At 39.1% G+C, this 24,355-nt stretch overlaps 1 protein-coding gene and 1 long non-coding RNA gene across 4 annotated transcripts in view; one reads left to right on the top strand and one right to left on the bottom strand.

Moving 5' to 3' along the window:
* LOC103472534 (semaphorin-6D-like) overlaps positions 1-24,355 on the bottom strand; it is a 177,980-nt gene that overhangs the window by 16,193 nt on the left and 137,432 nt on the right. For all 3 annotated transcript variants that reach the window (XM_008422234.3, XM_008422236.3, XM_081613038.1), the window contains 3 exons: positions 21,479-21,556; positions 8,090-8,148; positions 7,178-7,231 (listed from right to left, as the gene is read on the bottom strand). In XM_008422234.3, coding sequence (XP_008420456.2) covers positions 7,178-7,231; positions 8,090-8,148; positions 21,479-21,556 — 191 coding nt within the window. The remainder of the gene's footprint in view (positions 1-7,177; positions 7,232-8,089; positions 8,149-21,478; positions 21,557-24,355) is intronic.
* On the top strand, positions 8,158-15,053 carry LOC145553913 (uncharacterized). The gene is made up of 2 exons (XR_014089952.1): positions 8,158-10,413; positions 14,235-15,053. It is a non-coding gene; the product is annotated as an uncharacterized LOC145553913 (long non-coding RNA).

The following is a 24,355-nucleotide window of genomic DNA, read 5'->3' as shown; positions in this document are numbered from 1 at the left end:
TTGTAATAAAGCTTCTCCCTGCCACAAGTCGATTTGCTCTGGGAGAGACAATAAACTGAAGTTACCCACCGATTTGTGCAAAACTCAGAATGTGACAGAGAGAAGTGTTTAGCATATTTAGTGGTTGGCATGAGTAGAAAAATACAACATCAGTCCATTTAACATTTACCCTTTTTCTAAATACATGAACTGTTGAGCTTCCTGCTCCCATTTATTTACAATGAATATTTATTTAAAATAGGCTGCGAAGGAGTAAGCACAAACTTTTTGCATAGTTTAAGGTTGAAAATCTTTAGTCAAAAACTAAAAAGATTAGAGACGAGCAGCATTCTCAATAATGTCTGTGGGGAAATTGCAGAAAAAGGCAATAACTTGATGCAATGGCTTCCTTAGACAGATGTTCTTTACAAACTGGGCTTACATCATCGATTGACTGGATTATTTTATAATTAAGATAAAGTTGAGATGAGTGAAAATTGGACTCTGAATGTTTCTGCATGAATTGATTGTTGTAGAAATAATTAAATCTCTTGAACATGGAGTAGAAACTGGACATGAACTGAATCAGTGTGTTTAGTATTGTGTGTGTATAGTTTTGTGTGTGTGTGCGTGTGTGTGCAAAACGTTACTAACCTTCATTAAAAAACACATTTTATTGTTATTGTAGCAAATATATCAAAAGTTTCAACACACAAACTGAAATTAAATATAAAACAAAATGGCTGCGTGAAAGAAAAACACAATGCACTTTCAGTTTCATGACTAAAACATGATTCACAGGCTGGTCGGTCACTTTTTAAAATGGATATGTGGCATTTTGGCAGCAGCTCTGTCAGGCTGAGCGAGGTGAAAAGGAGCCTCACCTCTGTTTCTTGAAACAGAGGTTTTCTTTTAGTTGTTCCCTTCCTGTGGCAGGCGGGCGGATCTAATGAAGACGTCCCGACCTCCTCCACCGAGCTGCAGCTTCCCTTCACTTAGATATGCTCTTGTAAATGCAGCTCATGCTTTCATTGCACACACACACACACACTCAGTGGCAACATTTTCTGCTCAGTTAACACTTATGAAGACAGAAGATACTTTTTTATTTTCCTATTTGTTTGCGTCTATTTGTTTAACTTTATGAAACTCGACAGGTTTCCATTTTATTTCCATTTTGGTTCTTAGCAAAGGCACTGATGCCCGGTTTATAGCGGTATGAGGATCATGTGCAGTTCAGATGAAACATGGTGGCAGCAGCCTGAGAAAGAAAGACTGGTATATCTTATTCAATATTTAGGAAAGAATTGTGGACCACAATCCAAAGGATGCCTGAAAAACACATTGATTTTTTTGTTAAATGATGAAAATTGGGGGCTGCACAGTGGCGCAGTTGGTAGAGCTGTTGCCTTGCAGCTAGAAGGTTCTGGGTTCGATTCCCGGCCCGGGTCTTTCTGCATGGAGTTTGCATGTTCTCCCTGTGCATGTGTGGGTTTTCTCCAGGTACTCCGGTTTCCTCCCACAGTCCAAAAACATGACTGTCAGGTTAATTGGTCTGTCTAAATTGCCCCTAGGTGGGTGTGTGTGTGTGCGTGTGTGTGTGTGTGCGTGCGTGGTTGTGTGTCTGTGTTGCCCTGCGACAGACTGGTGACCTGTCCAGGGTGACCCCACCTCTCGCACGAAACGTTAGCTGGAGATGGGCACCAGCAACCCTCCCGACCCCACTGAGGGACAAGGGTGCAAGAAAATGGATGGATGGATGGATGATGAAAAGTGACTAATAAAAATGCTACACTTTCACAAAATGTCCTAAAAGTATTTCAGCTCTGTAATACGACTGAAACATCCTGAAAATACAGAACAGCATCAATCTGATCTTTTAAAATATTGCATTTGAAACTAAATTGAAATGAAGATTTAAACAAATAACTGCTTATTTAACTGCTACAGATCATCCATATCAACTCATTTTTCCCATTTGTACAAATCTCTGTATGCTAACCGTTTTAAGGTTTGAGTTTTGATGGCACATCTTAGACTGCATGCACTACGAGCTGGTTGATTATAATCCTTTGGTTATAAGAGATGTCTAAAAAAAATCTGTTGGTTGTTTATTAAAACCATAAAATCAGTCGCAAATGCTGAAAAAGGCAATTATTTGTGAAAAATACTGTAGATACGTTAATGAGTTATGCTCCTTGATCAATGAAAATTAAAGGGCAACATATATTTGGGTATACAGCATATCAAATCCAACCATCTGTAGGAATAATATATAAATGCCTAACGAGCTATTAATTGAAAGATATTCCATATCCTACGTTTTATTGTTCCAGACATTTTTCTCTTACAACATTCCTAGACCCAGTGCATATTTTAACGTCACGTCTACAGTTTTTGTTGTGTGATTAGTAAATTAATGCTCCAATTAAAAAGCATCTGAGCTGCTTTAAATGTCAGCTTCTCGCATTCATGTAATTACAAGCAGAAGAAGCCGTTAAGTCACACCATCGACTCCCTGGAGGCACCAGAAATCGCCCCAAACCACTGGAAGGAAGGAGCCGCTCTGCGATCAGCAGCAGCAGCAGAGAGAGGCTGGAAAACAGCCAGACGCTGCTGGAATAAATAAAGACTGAGAGCTGCAACACACAGACTTTGCCCTTCATGCACTGGAGGAGTTGTCTTAAAGTTAAACAGCTTCCAACGTGTGTAAAGTTTTAAAGTGCAACTGAGCCCATGAGTCAAATTCACATTCAAAAGAACCAACACAATTGTTCTTGGAGAACATTTAGACGAGGTTAAAGATGGTTTTTCTAGGCTGTTTGTGGACACATTTATCACAGATTTGATCAGATAGAGAGCTTTTGACTAATTATTACACTGCGATCATTTTTCTACAAATGTCTATGACATAACTGACTGCCAAAGAAAAACTATGTTGCTCATTAGAGATCGGCAAAATCAACACCAAAAATGTAAAACATCAATCTTTCATGTTTTAACTCAAGGTTTGAAAATGTCTAATTCTTTGAGGTTAAAATGTATAAGGAGAAATTACAGTATGTCATATTTTCCTAACTCACCAACATTCACAGCACTGTAGGACCTAAAAATCCATCTTATTTCAAAAAAATATTTTCATCTCTTTATCCGTTTTATTTCATTGTAGTAATTTTCTATTATATTGGTACTGATTTTGATATTTTGTAATTTCTTCTCGTTGGTCCCATTGTTGGTGTTACTGGTAATATTAATGATCAAATCATTTTAATCACAAGTAAAAAAAAAAGGTTGGATTTTCTCATTAAATTCATTATTATTAGTTTTAATACCAGAGTGAGTATTTGAGCAGTACTGAACACTCAGCCACTTGTCACCGTTTTTAAACCACTGGAGTGAAATCTGGGGTTCAGTCCCAAATGAGCATCTTTTTAATTCAGATTTTCCTTCTTGCTGCCAAAGAGTTAAGTGTCCAGATATGCGACCTCTACCTGCCCAACATGGCTTCCAGTCAGACCTCATCAACTATCGGCCTAAAACCCCTGCAGCTGTTTTAAAACTTGGCAGGAAACATGAAGGAAAAAGGGAACCGGGGGGCTTGTTTCTGAGAAGAGCAGATATTTTTAGCCAAGTATTTTGCCTGGAACTTTAATTGAATTGAATAAAAGAGCATTGGAGACAGATCTATGGAACCACAGCAATGTCAGGTCGCTGGCGCACACAGCCTAACATCCTCAACTTCTTGGGAAGTCAACTTAAACGACTTTTTAATTGGGAATTATGAAGCCAGGCACTCCAGCTCACCAGCAGAATAAACTTAATTTACTGGATCGTCTGCTCAACAACAAGTAATTTAAAGGTCACAGGCTGCATTTATGTCCTCCCAAAACCATTATAATTTGCATTTGCACCACTCATTACGCACAATGTCAGCTCTCATCAAATAAAAACATTAAAAAAAAAAGTCTGTCCTGTAAAAGCACAGGACCAATTTGTGTCCATTCAGGCCCTGAGCTGGATCTACCGGGTTTCTCCTCCTCAGTGCATTAAATAAGCAATCTACTGCAAAAACCTCATTAAGGGGATAGTTGCCCACCAAATTATGTCATTACAGTAATGATAACCAGTGTAGCGTACTGCAGATGAATAAGGGCGCACACGGGCTAAAACATCAGTTGGGAGCCCTTCACACCCGACGCTACAGAGTTAATGCTGCAGAGATCATCATGCAGAAAGCACCTACTGACAGTTTCACCAGTAAAAAACCCCAAAATAACACAATATAGCTTTGATTAATCACCATCATCTTCACAATGGAACCACTAAAAAAAGAGAATAAAAGGGAACATTGGTAATGTTAAAAAAAGATGTGATAAAGTGACTGGCAGCTCTTATTGTGCTATCGTGCAATTAACTCCCCTGGAAAGCCTGCAGGCGACGCAAGGTCTAAAACTTAGATGACAGTTTATTTCAACACAATTAGAACAAGTCAAGCAATTAATCCCAACAAATGCACGGTTTATTATAAGGCTGTGGTTTCATTTAAAGTATTACATTAGATCAGATATACGACTGTAATCAAAGTTGGGCTAATCTTTTCACCGGAAGGTGGAGATTTGTCTGCAAAGTCTTAATTATGCAAAAAGAAATTAAGACATAAAGCTACAGTTTCATAATTTAGGACGTGGATAATGGCGGACTCTCTTTATCCTAACATGATGTATGTTTGAGAAGATAAATAAAAAAAAGGTTGATTTCAGAATATAAAACACCAGAGCAGCTTGTGGGTTGAAATATTATGTCTACTTTTAATTTAACAGATAAATGCACTGTAAAAAGATATAAATCACAGACTTTATACATCTTTTTTATTACCTTGCATGTTTTTATGATGTTGCTATTGAGTTTAAATTGAACTTAAACTTTCATTCCAGTTTTTAAATACTATTAGTGTTATAAGACTGCAAAAGAAAAAAAAAACATCTAATGGGAAAGTTGTAAATTATGCAGGAAATTTCAACCGAAGGAAAATGTTTTGGTGAGGACCAAAGAAAAATTAAATAATATTGGTGGATAAATCTGTTGAAATAGAATAACTTGTGCTAAAAGCACAAGATACAAAAATGTACAAAATATTGACAGCAGAAGAAAAAAAAATCATTGGATTTTACCAAAAAGTATTTCATTATTTTCTACTGAATCAATTTAAAATATACATTTCAGTGTGAAATTATGCAACACCGATAAAAGCCACACATTTGAAGGCCTTTTTACACATATTTGCTATATAAATGAGCTACAGTTGGAAGCAACTTTGTCATATATCTAAATAAACATGTTAATAGATTTAAAAGGAAAACTCACTTCTGTCTTCCAGGTTTTCCTTGCATTGTGTTCATAGTTTTGCGTCCATCTCTGGAGGCTCATTGTGTGTTTTGCCTGTTCTGGGTTGCAGTGCTTTGTGTCATAAACTCTGTTAAGGCCAATAAGATTACCTGAAAGCCTTAATGCAGGAAAATCACTCATGTTATAAAATAAAAGAATGTAAAAAGAAATGCTGTATCAGAAAAATATTTTCAATGTTCATCATTCTTTCTGTGCCATTTACTGCTTGATGACTTAAATTGCGTTTGAAAAATGGCCAATTCTTTAGAGAATTTTAAAGGCCAGGAAACAAAAGCCAGCTGCCACATTTGTAACCTTTATAAAAGTTACTGCATGTATAAGAACAAAAACAACACTTTAAAAAAAAAAAAGCTTATCCTTTGTTTTCAAAAGAGCGTACACTGAACTAAATTAATTTCACAACAATCTACAAAAAAAAAACAGGATTAAATCATATAATCCAATAAAGGTGACAATAAATAAAGCCGACTATCAGCTGAATTAGAGTCTCTCTGCGCTCCACTTCAGTTTTCCTTTTCTAAAAGTATGATTTTAATTCTTGTCAACTAACACAGCCTCATTTCAATTCCAGGTGGATGCAATTAAGCTGAGTGGTAGAATACAAAGCGAGGCGCTCTCTGTGCTCCGACGGCTACGGCTCCAACCTTCGCTCTCATGGCCTACAGTGAAATTACCTCAGGAGATGCTGCGTCTGACTCAGGGTTGCTCACTTTAAAAAAAATTACTTCAATACATGGACGTGGCAATGTCAAATGGAGGCGGTGATTGAATTTGAAGAGACTGATGGAGAACATCATTCAGAGTTGAATTAGGTCTGTAAATGTTTTCAGTACGTGGTAAAAAAAACGGACTAATCATTGATCGCTTTCATTTCCCTGATTCATCGGGCTCACAGTCTGACGACCTTGCTCTCCCTCACCTTCGTTCTCTTCATCAGCGCTGCTGACACAACGCAGCCTCTTGGGCTCAAGTGTTCCTAAAAAACAAACTCGGCTCGAGTCAAGTGGACCACAAACCAAAAAGTGTCTTTCTGGCCGTCCCCTCTCCGGCTTTAATCACTGGATGCACCACATAGAGCCGTAATGGGATTCACTGTGTGGGTTCGGCTGCTGCTCGGTGAATGACAATGCTGCTGCTGCTGCTGGTGGTTTACGAGAAGGACTCTTGACAGTCAGGTAGCAGCTGAGCTGCAGCAATGAATACAGAGCAGGTTGCTGAGCGAGGTCGGGCTTTGATCTGCTGGACTGTAAAGTGGTGGAAGGTAATGATGTCAAACTGAGCAATGAGTTGCTGTACATTAACTTGAGCCAACCAGGCGACAAAACGGGGTTTCTCCTGGTTGAGTCTACGCTCGTTAGCAGAGACGTCAGATAAGGAAGTTCCTTGGCCTCTTGGTTTTAGGGGATTCTGTCTGAGTTTCAGAATGTCATAGACGTGAAAGAATGGCATGAATGCTGTTTTTTAACAAATGGCCAGACTTATACAGATCCAACAAAGCACAGTGCACTACCAAGTTTTGACAAACCTGCAAGCTGCATTTTATGGGAACAGTAACTTTAGGGCTACACCACAAACAAGCAAAGTTGCATTTAGATCTTCTCTAATATTCTCTAATATTAAACCTTTCCTAAATATCTGAGATAAACATCTGGAGTCTGAGACAAATAAACCCCATTGCACCAAAAACACTCACTTATAAACTTACTGTCTCCTATTACCATGTCCTACTTTGATATATTAACCGGAGTCAAAATATGAAAAGAAAAAAACCAGTAGACATGTTTGTGTTTACCGTAGGCAGAGTCAGCTGCTGATTCCTGGTTTCGTGTTGTGGCCAACACATCAGCTGAACAAAAGATAACACAACACCAGTCAGATTTCATAATACTGTAAAGATAACACCAAAATTCAGTGTTCATTGTACTGCAATGTTATCCTTTTATCTGACAGGAATGTTACACTTTAGACTGAACAGAAGAAAAATTCAGACTGGTTTCACACATCAGTTATCAGGAAAAAAAACTAAACTTCTCAGGATATGAATGAAAATTTGAGCAACTGTTACAAACCAGTAAGATTTGATTTGGAGACTAAAAGCAAAGAACAATCCCAGCTATTAAACAGAACAGATAAAAGAAAAACCAACAAATAGCCCAAACACTGAGCTTCAACACAATATATGGTCAATCTTTCAAACATAGGATAAAATAAAAACACAAGCAATGGGGTCTTGCAAAAACATTTCACTTTTAGAGTGAAGGATACTGAATAATTTGTTATTTAAATAATTAACAGACAGAACTTGGTCCACCTGTAACCACATTAGAGACAGAGGTAATTATCATGGGGTCCATAAGGACAAATAGTGGGAGATGATGACCGTTACACTCAGAGAAGTGCTGTATTCCACTGGGTAAAGGGCAGGGCAGACAAAAACTCTAATGTGTTTCTTTGGCTCCACTATTGGCTTAGAATTTCTCCAAAAAGTAAAAACTAAACAGTAAACCAGACAGTTCATTTTTTACATGACCCAGATTTTCCAATTAGGTCTAAAACTAGGATGAACTCCATAACTTGGATTGTAAAACCCATGGAAACAAACCCCAGGCTGTGTTTTAACAATCCATAACCTTTACACCTCTGCAGCTCATATCATGGCTCCGAAAATCGTTACCGAGGTTTTAAAAGAACAGATTTATCTTACTGTGACAGTTGTCGGGGTAGAAAGAGTGGTCGCCCTCTATATCCTGTTCGAACCCGGCTCTGCAGAGAAAAAGACAACAGAAAAGAGCATTTAGAAAAGAAAATCTTCACACACACATCAGACATGGCTTTCATTTTGTTAGCTGCTGTCGGGTAAAGCTTATCAGGAAATCCATCAGTGACTTGGCATCTATAAAGACGAGATAAGACGTTTAATTAGCTTATCACCCACACTCCATGTCCAAGTTTTTATTTAGTTTGAAGGCCAATGAATTTCAGAGGTCGAAAGAGGTGAAGCAGCAAACTTCTTCACCTCCTCTTTGTCCTCCAATTAAAGTGGAAAAGGTGAAACTCGTCCAGACAGGAGACAGGCTGTGACGAGAGGTGAGCATGAAAAACACTCGCGCTCGCCGTCAGTGGCAGTAAAGTGAAGCGGCCTATATCTGAGTGCAGCGGCAGTAAATGAAGCCATTTACCCTCGTCTGAGTGTCTGTCTCTGGGTCTGAGTCCCTGTTGTTTACCGAGCCTGCCTTCCTCACAGCCGACACGTCCATCTGACCTTCAAATCAATTTTTAAAGGGACTACAAATCAGGATTTCACAGCCGCGGAGCACAAAATTACTTCCGTAAAGCAAAGGTGTCCAAGACGAGGAGCTTTGCTTTATTTTCACCGTTTGTCCGCGTGAGGAAATAGAAGTCATTTAACTGTTAAAAACTAAAAGATAAAATAAAGCAAAATGAGGGCAGATGGAGGTGAAACCTTTATTGTCCTCCAGCACACAGTTGACATCCCACCAATGAAGTTGTATCGATTAGGCCGATGTGAAAGAACAATGGTTCCTGCTGTAGAAACCGCAGCCATCCCTCATGTTTTGTCGCTGGCATTTATTTTATCTCGATGTTTTACAAATAAAATAAAAGCCTTGAGAAAGTTGAAATGGGGTCGTGACCGTCTTACTGAATAGTTTCAGCCAACATCGAAAATAGTGTTTCATCAATAAGAAGAATCTGATGCCAAAGAGAAAAGTTCTGTTTGGCATCGGTTGTAGTTAACACACATTTCTCTTATTGATGATCTCCCATCCAATTCTACAGTCATGCAAAAAACAGGGTACATGTTTTATAATATACCTAGACCAGGCGGGAGCGATGGGGGGATCTAGGGGTGCAGCTGCCCCCTGGCCTGGGCCAGATGGGGGCCCGGGTCTGGAAGGGAGGAATGTTTTCAAGTCACTTTAATGTCTGTTCAGAAAGGTGTATGTAATATTAAAGTTACTGTCCCTCAGTGGAATATATAGTAGTCAGTCCCAGTGACTGTTTCACTCACGGTTTAGCCAATGTGCTTCCTGGGTAAAAATGAAATGAGAAACGCGGCCCAAACTGAACCCGCACCCCCTGTCCCCCCAACAGTTTCCAGCAGCGCAGGTGACACACCTGAGGGGCCCGGTCATTGGCCCCGGTCATTGGACCCGGTCATTGGCCCCGCCCCCCGGCCCGACGCCGACTTGTTCCGCTGGTGACCTGGACGTTCGAATGTTTAAGACTAATTTCAAATTATAGACATCTACACAAATAGAAATGCAGGTAAATCTGGTCTGGACTAAGTTGGCACACTACAACATTTGTTCCAACTTAAAATAGCCAGAATAAGACACAGGTGAATCGCATGAGGAGCTCATGATGAGAACAGTGTTGCATAGCATTTTGAAAAGGTTTGGCCTGTTTAAACCACATTCATTTGCTAAAGAAAACGCTAAACACCACTAAAATGTTCTGAAGTAATGTATAGAAAGCTTTAGCTACTGTTGATGAAAGAGACTTGTTTTTGTTTAAGATATGTGAAAACATAAATGTCCTCACATGAGTGAGAAATGAGTAGTCAAAGCTGATCTCCTTTGTTTCTCCTCATCTTTTCCGAGACAAAACCACCAGTAGAGTTTGATGTTATTGGTGGATTGGTTTGTAAAAGCACATCTAGTAAAAGGTCCTATGTTTGTCAAACTGCCATGATCCGTGTCAGAGTCATTTGGGAAAACATCATTTTCCATCTGTATAAAAGAAAACAGTGGTTAAAAACTCTTGTTTTAGTTTAATGAGCTGCAAGATTACTGCTATAAAAATGATCTCAATCCCACGATTTCAACTAACCCGCCTTTCTTCTCCCTTGTTTCACAAAACTATCCTTCCTCTACATCCGTCTTCACTAATGTCTGGGCCGTATTTAACTCCTCTCGCCTTGTTTTCATTTTACACCCCAGCAGATTTCCTGGTGTGATGCTGCAAGCGAAAGTCTGCGGCTCAGCAGACTGCACTGCCTCAACAAGGGTGAGCACAAATGCCCAACCGCTCACCAACTGTTGTGTTAAAGAGAACTCAGTGCACGGCTTGGAGTCGTCATTCAGTACGCTGCATTGACCAGCCAGAACGCGGAGCATGCAGAAGACAAGCATCGAGAGTTTACCCTCCAAAAAATTTATGTTAAAGCAAATGTGACCCAATCTGCAAGATGCATTTTTTAACGGCTATCCATTTTGAGTTGGAGGAATTCAGTGTATTTCTTCACATATGGATCTGTCTGATTGGGATCTAAGCATTAATTCATAGGTGCTGTGTTTGAGAAGTAATACAAAAAGCAAGGTGTTCTTTTGTCTGGGCTCATTTCAAGCCAAATGATGCACTTTGAGTTCAAATGTCATTCTGTAATGATGCAACCTGTCAGATATTCCCTTCTCTGCCATTTTGATGCTTCTTGTGGCAGTAATGAACATCTGTCTGTGTTATGACGAGGTCTCAGGGCAACTCTGCGCATTGAAAATATATGTAAACCACTTGCAGCAATGATGCTATACCCTGGGCATACAGAAAGCGTGATTTCAGCTTAGAATCAAGCTGAACTCGGCACAAAATGCACCTCTGTAAGATGCATGCACGCAAAAAAGTGAAGGGCAAAATGGCCGTGGGTTTTTCTGGAAATCGCTGGAGCTAATGAGTTATTTTATTTTACTGAAGAACATTTAAGTTGGATTTGGCTCCAAAGTCTTGACATGAGCTGAGAGTAAAATGAAATCGGATTAAAAATCTTAAGTTTGACATGAACCCAACATCCTAAACATTGACTGTGGGCTTTTCCTGTCTCCATTATCCATTCTATCATCTTATGGGTCAGATGCTTTGTCACAAAGCATTTTTCTCAAAATTTGAAATGCACACACAGTCTACCCTTTAAAAAAAAAGAAAAAGAAAAAAAAGAAAGGGGTTGCACACGTCCCTCTGCGGAGAGACCTGCAGGACCCTTGGAGGCATTTGGCAGCCAAGCAGACACCCAGGAAGCGTGAAACACATTTTACTAAGATGCAGCGTATTTACACTTCATTTAAGCCTTTCATTAAATCCCTTTAATTTATTAAACGTACATGCACCAGCAGTGAACTTTAAACTTTGATGGACTATGCATTTACATATGAAGCCCTCAGCATTTCTTAGTTGATTGACTGAACATTTGATCACTCCGCACGTGAACCAGAACATTTGTCTGCAGTAAAATGTGTTCAACAAACGTCAGAATGGAGACAAACATGATTTAAAGTTCATCTTTGGGTTTTTTTCCCACACTCAGAAACCGTGGCAGGAAACGGAAATTAAATTTTCTTCAACAGTGACTGTCCACCTTACATTTCCTTTTATTGTGTTCTTTAAGTTGTCCGTCGATACTGTATTTACATGGCGGTATAATAAACCTGCATTACACACGCACTAAGTAAATTATGTAACAGACGAGAAGTGGAAACATTTAGAGCCCATTTAATGAAATGTAAAAGCATCATTTTAATTTCCTCCTCTCATGCACTCCACTTCATATCTCTGTACCTCATATTTGCTAACTCGTCCTCCCCCTCAGCCACTCAATATTTATCTCCCCTCATTGCTCGTTTTCTCTCCTTCCTTCTCTTGCTGCTTTTCAGCTTGAGCTTCATTTCCACCAGCGTGGGCTGAGCTGTAAGTGAGGAGGGAAAAAAAAAAGAAAAAAGGAGAGAACAGGAGGAGGTCGATGCAACGGTGAGCAGCTATATATCCCAACCGCTCTCAGGCACCTGAACGCCTCGCTCATCTAGCGGGGAGCGACTCGGAGGAGGGGATGAAAATAGACTCGGTTGGAAAAGACAGCCAAGTTATCAGACGCCGGCGTCGCTTACATTGTGATTTCACGTCCCCGGTGTTGCGGCTCGGCGGTGGAGGCGTTAACGCATTTGAAAGACTGTGAAATGTAATTGCGATGTATGCGCGGCTGCGGGAGTTTACTGCTAAATGAACATTCACAGGTTGTGTGTACTTCAAAGAAGTAAAAGTTATTGAGACTTTGAACAGCTTGCGGTTTACTGACAAACAACTTCATTTGACACAGAGCAGCTCAAGTCTTTAATAAAGCTTTGAATCAAATGAATGGAGGGATATATTTCAGGTAGTCTGGTTGGGTATAAATAATATTACATGTTGCAAAACATGATTCCAATTGGAACGCCAGAACGTGGACTAGCTTGATTTCTACGCATGCAAGCATTTAATGCAAACGTAGCTATAAAGGTTCAGAAAATAAAACTCGCATTATATATTTTGAGACGAGACCAAAGGTTTGCTTTAGATAAAAACTAATCCCCTTTTCATCAGAGTGAGGATACCGAAAGAGCTTCAAGAAAAGCTGTGAAGACATTTACTGGTCGCGACCCAAGTCAGGACTTCACTTCAAAAATCTGAAGCAAAACTGGAATAAGAAGGAAGAAGCTCCTTAACATGAGATTAGAAGAGGTTATTAGACACACAGAGAAATGATGGAGTGATATGATGGAGAAATATTGTGAGTAAAAGAATACTTATAAAGTCACTGCATGTGACAGTATAATGTTTTTTCCCCTTTTGGGTTCAGTTTCATACAATGCAAAAATATCAGCTGTTCATGATAAACTTGGAAAAATGTCATTAATGCTGGAGTGAATGCACAAAGTGTTTTTTTACAAAAATGGCAGATTTTGCAGCACCATTTTATAACTTTAATTGGTTTTGAGACAGAATGTGAGCCTCTGTTTAGTGTTGGCTGTATTTTCTTGAAAGAAATATTGGTAACATTTTATTTGAAGCACAAGACTGACACCACACTGTCAACATGGCACCTATCATGAACATGAAGGAGTCTTTATGAATGTCTATGACTGTTGTCATGAAGTGTCATTTGGTAAATAACATTTTAAATGCAAAGTTGCTTTAAAAGTTGCATTAAATGTCAATTAAAAGTGCCGACGTTGCCTTATTTGGTAAATAAAGACACTTTGATGCAACGTTGACTAATCTAGAGGCTGAATCTATTCTATAATACGACTTTGAACTCAAAACTAAAACATAATTGGCTCCAATTTTAACAAATGCTTGTTCTTCATGCTGGCAGGCAAGATGACTCTTTCCATTTCATCCACCTCCTTTCTAAGACGGTGCAGTTTCTGTTTCGGGTTGATGTTATGTAAGACGTTACTCTTCCTCTTCAGCTCTTTCTATTCTTACTTCATCATCCTTCCCCTCCATGTCTTTCTTCTCCCTGGAGGAAATCTTTTACTCATCAGCAGAATTTTGCGAAGCTAAACTCACTTCAGCTTACAGACAGTCGAGAAAAACTCTGAGCCGTCGCTCTGCCCGTGGAGGCTGTTCTATATTTATCCTTCAATCAGCCTCGCTGAGGTCAGCCTGAGCAACGGCTCTGTGCTTGCTTTGATTTGATAAGACCTCAAGTCATCATTTCATAAAATGACGCATTGTGTGGTTTGACGTCACTAAAAATCCCATGGCATGTTAATCTTATCCGATTTTGACACTGAAACTTAAAATTTATTTTATTTTTTTTTTTAAATCAAACTCTGAAAAAAGTATGGGGAAAAAAACACTTTACTGAAACTACTTTATAGATGTACCTGAGCAGTGAGTAGCAGGTACAATGTAAAGGATGTCAGAATGCATTTTATAACATTTTAAACTTTAAAGTCACATGACACTAAGGAATTTACACATCCTTTGAAGAAGGAGATCTTAGTCCTTCTCACTTGCTCCATTAAACTTCAGTTATGAGCATGATATTTTGTTTTGCTGCTCTTCCCTTCTCCCAGATGGGGATGCTGGAGATGCAGGACGAGGACCTGCGCCCGGACTGGCGTCTCGGGAATCTGTCTAACCCTAGTGTGATGCTAAGTGAGGCGGACCAAACGCAGGACGAGTGGGCTGTTGTGACTTATATTGCTGTGATGTGATGCTAATAGAGGATAATGACTGAACTTGGACAAACTTTCTTCCACTGCCTCGCAGAGTGTGGAAGACAAAAAAGAAATCGGAACAGAGCCTGTAGCGCTCAACTTCTTCAGTTTGTCAGGAAGCTGTAACTCATTATGAGGTTTACTGCAGGGAATAACCGCCGCCTTCAAACTATGTACAAATCTGAGACTTTGGAAGCATGCAGCACCAGGTGGTTTTAGTAAAACTGCAGTCACTCCCTCACCTGGGAAATAGTTTTTGTTGCAGTTTGCTGTTGCTTTAGCCCTCCTCTTCCTGCTGTTCACTCTGTTTACATCAGTCTTGTCAAATAAAGTTTTCATCTCATCTCACAACATGCAGCTAGTGATTAGTTATGTCCTGATTCAGAGTTTGTAATTTAAAAAAAAAAAAGCTGTGATTGCATTTAGAGCGTTTTTTTCCTCTAACCCTATGTAGTAAACACTTCCACACACAAATTATTGGCCAAATTAATTCGATGTCTAATTAAATCAAATGCACTTTTAGAAAATATATCTAACACACAATCATTTGGACTTAAAAAAAACAAAACAGAGATTTCAGAAATCAAACAGTTTTTGCAGTTTTCACACCTCTTTTCCACAAGCAAACTGAATTTTTTTTTTTCAATGATTCATAAAGTGAGATATTCATAAAGTATTTTTGTGGACCCTTTGTGACTGATACAATCCAACCATTACGTACTTAGTGTTTTGACGGTGTGGGGACATTTAAGTAAAGCTTCAGCATTGATTTCCTTCACATCTGATACTGTGGTATGCAGAATGTGATCTCCAGCTAATCTGGTGGCCACAGATTAGCTGGACATGCAGTAAAAGTCTGTGGCATTAGCATGTTAACTCAGACATACCGTGAATATGTGCCACTGCTAAATGCTGCACTAATCAATTTTATACACCATGCACATGCTTTGTCTACACTAATGAAGCTTTAGTCACTGGGGAAGTTGAATGCTTGCATCATAAACTGTGTATTGACAATTGATATTATGAGGTAATGTATTGGTGTGTCATTACACACCAATACATTTTACACCCTGGGCTCCAGTGCACACCAGGTATAGATAAAAGGTTCATCATAAACAATATTCTGATTCATAGACATAACAGGGCTTAATCTTTTGCTGGATTTCTTCACAGCCATGCAAAAAAAAAATAAAATAAAATTAGGGTTACTTTGTGTGTTGTGTTTGCTCGATGGAAACTTTGGATGGAATCTGCCTAAACCACGAGCAGCAGATTCAGAAATAATTTAGTTTGTGAGAAAACACTGACTATGTCATGATTAAAAAATATAAAACAATCAGGTGATTAGCTGCATCAGTGAATTTGCTTTGGTAAATTAAGGTGGTGACTTTTTGTGGTCAAAGTGGCAGCTTTTCCTTTAAAGAGAATTAGAGCCTGACTGGATCTGAAAACACTCGATGTGGTTTGCTTAACAAAACAACTGATTGAAAACAAGCCCTGATTTATAATTGCCAACACAAAATCAAGAAGAAAAGCTCAGAATGAAAATAAAACGGCTCTCTTGAATTGTATGTCTATATCTGTCTTGCTTTTATTTCTTCATCCCTCAAGTGTCTGACACAGATATTGCTCTTGTTTTGTAATTTTCCGTCTCATATGTTTTGCCCCCTTTCTTCTTCCTTTCCGCATCTTGCATCACAGCTTCGCTTCCCCCTCAGTTTCCTTCCTCGCCTCTTTTTCATCTCAACCTGCTCATCCTGTCCATTTTAATCTTCCTGCGGCGTCTCCTCTCTGCTCCATCCCCACTCCTGTCTGTATTAAAAACTACGAGCCGAGCGTCTTTTGTGCTGCCGTGGAAGATATTGTTTCCTGTGTCTGTGGGCAAATGGACAATTCTCTGAAGTTAGCAGAAAACAGTGTTTTGACTTCATCTGGCATTCTTTTTCCAGATGAATTGAAATATCTCATTTCGAAAGTAAATGAAGCAGACCAAAACAAAACTGCCTGCCAGTTTTTCCATCAGCGCCATCATTTCAGCAGCGGTTTATCAAGCCCGAAGGTAAGGATTGATGAGGCTGTTAGAAACACTGGACATTATTCTCTCACTGCCTTTGTTTCTCAGCTGTTTTGCAAGTATTTTTTGCATATTTTTACAACTTTAAAACAAACCCAACATCAACTACAACAGAAAGTCCTCTATTTATTACAACAGAGGAAGAAGATCTGATTTAGCTTCCGATATTAATGCCAGGCTAAAAACAGCAAAACAAAACTCTGGGAGTTCAATATGTGTCCCAAACAACTTTGTTGTGAAATATTAGTCATTTCTTTCTTTCCATTTTCTTTAGCTTAAGATGATTCAGTTCTTTTTTAGTCCTAGAGATGAGAAATGTGAGTCATTGTAAATTATTTGTTTGCAAATATGACAATGGAAATGTTTCCATACGGTTGTAGTGTAGATAGTTCACTTTAGTGCAGTTTTATTTCATGTTCCTACATGTTTAAAATATTTACAACTGAAAGACGTCAGGCACATTAGAAAGACGCATAGAAGAGGAATGTTTCATTTTAAAGTTTTAAGGCTTTGAATTCCGTCTTTCCTGCTAATCTATAGGTAATCCCATGTAGATAAATCGTTGCTTTGCATCAGAAGCCACAACATCATTTATTCCATAACTGGTTTTGTTGTGTATTTGGAATCCGTGTCAAGTTTTTCTCCTTCCTTTTTATCCCAAACACTTTCTGTGAAGCACTGATGTCACCACTAGTGGTTTCCCATATGACTAAATCAGGCATGGTTCTGATGGTTTACTTTTTAATTACATATTGGACGAAGTAGCAGGCGCTCCATGATGCTAACTGCCTTAGCTTAACAGAGTCGAGTCGGTACTGCATGTTGGTCGCCTCCTGTAGGTTTGAACATGAGCTACAGCAGCGCTCAAAGTTTTATTTTTTATTTAACTCTAGCATCCATTTAGAATTGGAAATAATGAATCTCTCATTTGTTTCCATGGACTGAATACTGTGAACATGACTAATAAATGTGCAAGCATGCTCACCAACTACGAGTATAGATTTATGGATTGACCTTTATTTCTCTGCTGACCACAGATAAGCTCTGAAGCGCCAAGTTGTTATAATAGCTCCCTAAAGACATGGAAACCTTTACGTAAAGCCCGTCTCAAAACTCATTCCCTGTCATAATGACATGATCTTATTAGAAACGCCAATCATGTGTCATATTTATCCTAAAGTCGTATAACAAACTCCTCAAATTCAACGAGAGGAAAAACACGGCATCTGCAGCTGCAGTTCTCAAATCAAAAGCAAATTTATCATCATTTAAATCATGTTATCAGAATCATTTTGCTAAAGAGGTTTTTGAAAACAAAAAAAAAATGCTTTTAATTAATCAAAACTAATTTTAACCAACTCAGTGACTTGTGCGGAAAGCTTCCCTCTACCTTTGAACAAGTGCCCATAAAAAGTCGATGAGTTAAAAGACAGGCGACTGCCCCCTCTCTCCTCGCATCGATCCACGAGGAGAGACGGATAAAAACGATGCAGGCAAACAAAGAGCTGGCAGCAGAGGAGCCAGATCAATGCTGGGATTATGTATGCCTGCTGGAATATTTGTGTTTGACACCGATAATGTTCAGTTTTGATAGAAATATTGGTGCGATCAGACTGGCTTGATGTATAGACAAAAAGAAAAAAAAGAGCAGAAAATCTCAAGTCGAGTGCTGCTGTAGACCTTGTAGGGCTCAAAGTGCCTCAGAGAGGTTCAATGAAACTCAATTTCCATGCTTCGTTCCAGCGGACAGCTTTCCCTTAAATTGCATGAAAATGTGACATAAATATTTAAGACACGGCCGTTTCACTATCAGCAACCTGAAATCCATCAACGGAAATTTCTAAAAGATGCTACTGTTCTGTTTTGACATAATACAATATAAAAAAGTATTAAAAAAAGAAGAAAAAAGTAAGATGACTGTAATGTGGTTCTTCATACGAGGGGACAAGTTGACCCTGTCAAATTATACTGGGTCCCTGACAGCCTGGGTCTCGGAGACGGAGGCTTCAGTAGCAAGTGTAAACACCGTCTAGACGGAGAGATGGTGGGAATATGAGCTGGGAATGAACCGAGCAGAGAGAAAGGTTTCACTGCGGAACATTTATATGGCTTTAAATCTTTTAAATCCAGGGTTATAATAAAAAATGCAGCCTACCCAGGCTGATCTTGGATTTATTTATATATAAATTGGAGGACATTAAACTCGTTGTCCCGTCACAAACCAGACAAGTTCCAACTTCAGAGCACAGCATGAATCAGCGTTATAGTTATTCCAGTATTTTCTTTATTTTAAGAACTGTTCCTAACAAATACTGCAAACAATTTTCTAAAAGAACATTCCGAAATTATTGTTGCATCTTGTGACATCTACTTTGATATCGATTAATCCACATTTTCCTCTTTAAAATTCAAAGGATTTAAACGTGAACGCATTCAGCTTTTTAAGGCAACTTTTTAAAGCGTATTCTGCAAAATTAACTTTTTAAATTACATTTTAATATTAGTCCCAGACTCTACCCAGCCATGCATGTTTGAGAAATCCTTGATTCTCCCTTGGCAGCCTTTTGGGTGCCTAAACGTTTGCCCCTCAAGACTAGCAACAGCAGCCATTATCCAGCACCTGGTAGAACTGTGTGCTTAGTTAATCAAATTCACTACAAAGCTCCTAATAACGGTTATAAACGTCATCCATGGACGGCAGAGAGAAGCACTGCTGTGATGATATGCTGAAGGGGGAGTCGCAGAAAGGCTTCTTAAAGAGACAGCACCCCATTTCAAGGCTTCAGCTACGGCTATGAAGTCAAATTCCTTTTAAATTGTTTTTTATACTCAGCCGTTTTATAACAATTAAGGTAACAGTTACTTGACATATTACATATTTTATGATGGAATATTTTGTACATTTTGTTAATTAAGTTCAGCATCAACGATTTGAAAACCTGCAGAGTTTCTCCTTTAGGAGATTCTGCAGACTCCCAAATGAATCGGCTCAATTCATAACACCACATTCATACCAAGAGATTCTAGCCCTAAGATAAAAGCCCACTGTCTTCACATCGAGTTTGTCAATATTCTCAAGCAGTACCAGGATTAGAAATACACGCAGATATGCACAAACAAACAAACTCAGCAGGCAGCTTCTAACTTGCGAAACCCAGTGTTTGTGGAACCTCTCAATCAATACCTTTTAAGTGTCGGGTAACTCGGGCTCACGATGCAGCACGTCATAACATCGATCTGCGGCTATTGGATTTTTTTGCCATTCCTCCAACCCTCCGCAAATCGAACTTATATTATTTTCACGTATGTCTCCAGAGGAAAGCCTTGTTCTGAACCTCAGGGAGCAACGAAGCACCTGCAACATTCTGGTATGTAAATATAATCAGTCACAGCGAAGTGATCAGAGAGATGCAGAACATCAGTAAGACTGGTTCTGAGATTAAATTAATGGACTCAAAACCATGTTTGGCTAAAATAAATGAAAGCAAATTGAGGTTAGGAGGAAGAAAAAGATTCTAAAATATATATAAGCATAAAATTAGTGACGCTAAGGAAGGACTAAACATAATCACGTTGCTTTGTGGGAGCAGCAACTATTCTGCTTTAGTCTTTAGGTCAGAGTTGAACCCTGAACCCATCAGAGTCCTGAGACTTTCTCTCAGCATCCACGTTCAGCTGCACCAGCAACTCCCACCTGTTCTGAAACCAAGCTGCTTCTTGCAAAGGCAGCGCAGGAACGACAAAGGTCTCATCTGCAGATCAGCAGCACAGATCAGTGATCAAAAACCAGCCGCACATAAATGGCTGGAATGCCAGCCATCTGCCAGGGACGGGAAGCTGAGGAAGCGATTTTTCAGCACCTGGTGCAGCGTCGACGGAGCGAGGCTGTGTCCTCAGATGATCAAAGTTTAACTCTGGGAAATTCTGTTAAAACTCGGAGTCGGGGGAGATCAAGAAGCTTCCCTGGGTACAATCACAGAGCTGCACAGCACACCTATGTGAGCTTTATGAAAAATGATACTCTGAGGCTTGGGAAAGTGGTGAGGTTGGATAGCATGCGTCGCAAATGTAGTTCCAATGAGAAAATAGTGTTAAAGCTTTGAAAATTAGACTGAAATAAACCTGATTTTAATTTTTATTATATTTTAAGGTTTGAGTAACTGACACATAATGTCCACAACTGTTAATGATTACATTAATGAGAGACGCAGCAGCTCTGATTATACTACTTATTAAATCCACTCTGATCTAATGTTTGGATTCAGCCAAATATAATTTGATGCAAAACAACACAATCCCTCAGTTTTTAGAGAGGAAATTACGGACGGTTTTGAAGACTGTGATGAATCCAGAGAGAAAACAAAACAGCATTTTAGTATTTATTTTGAATATTTTGCAGGTATCAAAGTTATTTAATTATTTAAAAGTTCTGCTGGGGAAATCTAAAATTGTCAAACTAAGCAGCATGAAAGAAACAAATGAAGGATGGAATTTCTAAAGTTACAAAAACTCTTTCCAAACTAAAAGTCTGGCATTTGATGGAGTCGCTGAACGATAAAATGTGACCAAAAAGATTTGTGGGAATTCACATCAATATATAAAAAACAAATCCCTTCTGCACATGTTTTATAAAGATGGATCTCATCACTGGATGCTCATTACTATGAAAAACCGAAGCAAAATAAGTGATAATTCAAGAACTGTCGCCGTCAGCAGGACAAATTGCTCAACAGAAAGTCAGAGGCTGAGTTTGTTTGTGACTCAACAGATTTTTGATTTAGACCAACATCACTCCAAGAAATCCTTCCCAACATTGGTCCTCACTGCACTTCTACATCCATCCTTTCACTCTGGCATCACAGATTTACAACTTTCAGACGTACGACCCTTCTGCTGCCAGGGCTGACAGACGAGCAGGACCTCCGGAGCCTTATTGGCCGTCAGACCGATGATAACAGGAAGTACGGGGAGACAGAACGGCAGCGCGACAGTGAGAGAAAGATTACGAGGAACTGGAACATACTTGAAGCCTGGTGCCATGTTGGCGCATGTCCCGGTGCGGAGCCAGATGCAGTAAGGGTCACGAGAGGCCAGGCAGGCTCTGGAGGAGGAAAAGGAAGAAGACGGGGATTTATTGTTATTTGCTTTTTCCTTCATGAGGTTAAATTCACACACAGGCTGTAGTTCAAGTGGTTCATGAACAATTCAGATCTCCCCATTTTCCCCATAGCACTGATCTAATTCCTTCATTATCACATAATAAACCTTCGTTACTTCTCCGTTTGTTTTCATTGATTCAGCTGACTCTGCTCATCTACAACGTTTAGCTCTGCGAGTTAACATGGACATTTCAATAGTTTCTAATCAGTTGCTCTCCATTCAAAAGATTTAATGAAACAGGAGATTTCATTACATTTCAAGAAAGTCACCTGAACAAATCACAATTACTGGTAAAACAGGAGTCAATAACGAACAATATGGCAAAAATATATTCTTGCAAAGTTAAATCAAAGTTTAAATATTATTGCAAATAAATTTGAAAAACAACCCTTAGAAAATACAACAAAGATTGTAGAACAAGGAAAATATTTAGTTCTTTGTGTAATTTTGCCAAAATGTAAGATCCAAAAAGTGTAACTTAAGAGCTAAAATAAATTTAAATTACAAGGTAGAAATAAGTTAAGCAGAGTGGAGTCTTTTGGGGATTTAAGATTTAAATCTCACTTGTATTCCGTCTGTTTTTATATGAATTATTGATAATTGGATTTTGTTGCAGTTGTTTGTATATGAAGAAGAGCTAAAGAAAAAGCCATCTTCTCTTTACTGTGCACGCTACAGTATCCTGCTTTCAAGATAAAAGTTGAACCTTCAAAATGGCCCTTTGACAGTCGTCACAAAATATCTCTACAAGTCAGATAAACAAAGACGTGTTCAAAAACCAGACCTGCATTTAAGATCAAGGACACATTGATAATACAACATCTGAGTTTCCCCTGCTTTTGTTTAGAGACAGTGAGCCGTCACACCATCTTTTCATGTGTTTCTGAAACACAAACAGACAAATGCTCGTGACAGCAGCTGCCATCAGGTAGCCGTTTCAAATCTAGCAGACCCTCGGTAACGCAAACAACGGCCGCCAACAACTCGCACGTCTTTGCACGTCTATTCTCAAGCGCCTTCATTCATTACCAGTCCAGTTTTATTCGGGCTCTATCAATCACGCACGAATGCACAGTGGCACGATTCACAAGCAAAACACCGAGGCGACACGGCGGCCAGCCAAAACAGCAGTGTAAGTATTTACCAGCGCTGTCAAACAGTCACAGCGCAAGTCATTCTGATAAAGAGAGCAAGTCCCAGCAACCAGGGGGTGAAGTCAAGGCAACGGTCAGAAAAAAAAAAACTTTTTTTCTTTTCAGTAGAAAAACAAGTTCAGGTTCGGGGAAATGAATGATACCGCAAGCAAAAGACAAAAGACATAAAAACTAACAGACAAGCAATCTGAGTAAAAAAATAAATAAATAAACATTAGTGGCAGATCGTCACTCCTTTAACTTCTAAAGTGGGTCAGACAACTAGAGCCAACCAATAAATCAGGTGTGTGTGTATATATATATATATATATATATATATATATATATATATATGGTGACAGACGCATGATAAACATGAAACAGAGTTTTCATTTATTTCACTGAACTGTGATCCAGAACCGCACAGCATTCTGGGGAATGTAGGCAGAAGAAAGGCCTTAGCCGCTCAACCGCTCACAGCCAGATTAGCTAGGTTGGTGGAATCAACTCACTCACTCGTTTGTTTGTTACCTAGCAACTCACTCATTCTGTGGTTACCTAGCAACAACCAGTTGAGTAACTTGTGCAGCAGCGGTTCAAGGTTTTGCCACTGTGCCTGATAGCAGTTTAAAAAATTATTTTAACACGTTTGCCTGCATTTCAGATATTTAAAACAAAAAAAAAAAAATCAATAATTATTGATAATGCTCCATATGAAAGGCTTATATAATGATAGGTTTTTCAGCCATATTGTTCAGCGTAGCTCCACCTCCTAAAGTTTACATTCTTCTTCTAGTTTCCACCAGATGTAAAACACGAGGTAACCTTCTTGTGTTGCTCCATGGTACAGTTCGGATGCAACATGCCTATTATTGGTACTTTCGGCAGTAAAAGGGTTCCCACATGTGCTCTCTGACTGTTGTTCCAGGCTGCATTTGGCATGAGATTATCCTTCCACACACGTTAATAGGCGTCATTTAAGGTCGATATTGACCAAAATTTACCTCAAATATTCTTCACCAACAATTTGCTTCATTACATCGAAAGCAGACGCCTTGTTCATACTCGTTAGTTTTTCCGAATCTGAATCTCGGTTGGGTGTAAAACCCACAGTGAAGCTGGTGTGTGATTGGCTAGCAGCAGAGCGTGCGTGGCTTTGCGTGATGGAGTTACAGCTGGTGCAAGCCTCGCTTTGCCACTGCAGCTGTTGCCACACCAGTCTGGCTGGCTTTCATTCGTCCTGCTCAGTGATTAAAATGAGCCTGATTAACACCAATGTGAGTGTGTGCATGTGTGTGAGTGCACATGCATCCCTCTAAAGTGATGAATGTGCTCTAATTTGGGCAGTGAGCTCTGTTCTTTTCAGCCTAATGAAGTCTATAAATAAAGTTCTTTAATGTTCATATTTTACGATTCAGATTCCCCCCATTATTATCCCGAATGCACATGTGTTTCTACAATATTTATTATGCTACCAAATTAGGCTTGCTATTTTAATAGTTAAATAGATTTGTAGCTACCAAACTTGAGACTTTGTTAAACTCCTACGTCTCACAGTGACTCCAATTTCATTTTTAAAATACATTTTGATTGACTGTAATTTCCCT

This window comes from Poecilia reticulata, chromosome 11 (assembly GCF_904066995.2).
Source record: "Poecilia reticulata chromosome 11, P_reticulata-male-v2, whole genome shotgun sequence".
In the NCBI taxonomy this organism is placed as follows: domain Eukaryota; kingdom Metazoa; phylum Chordata; class Actinopteri; order Cyprinodontiformes; family Poeciliidae; genus Poecilia; species Poecilia reticulata.
This window is presented reverse-complemented; position numbering and strand designations above follow the sequence as displayed.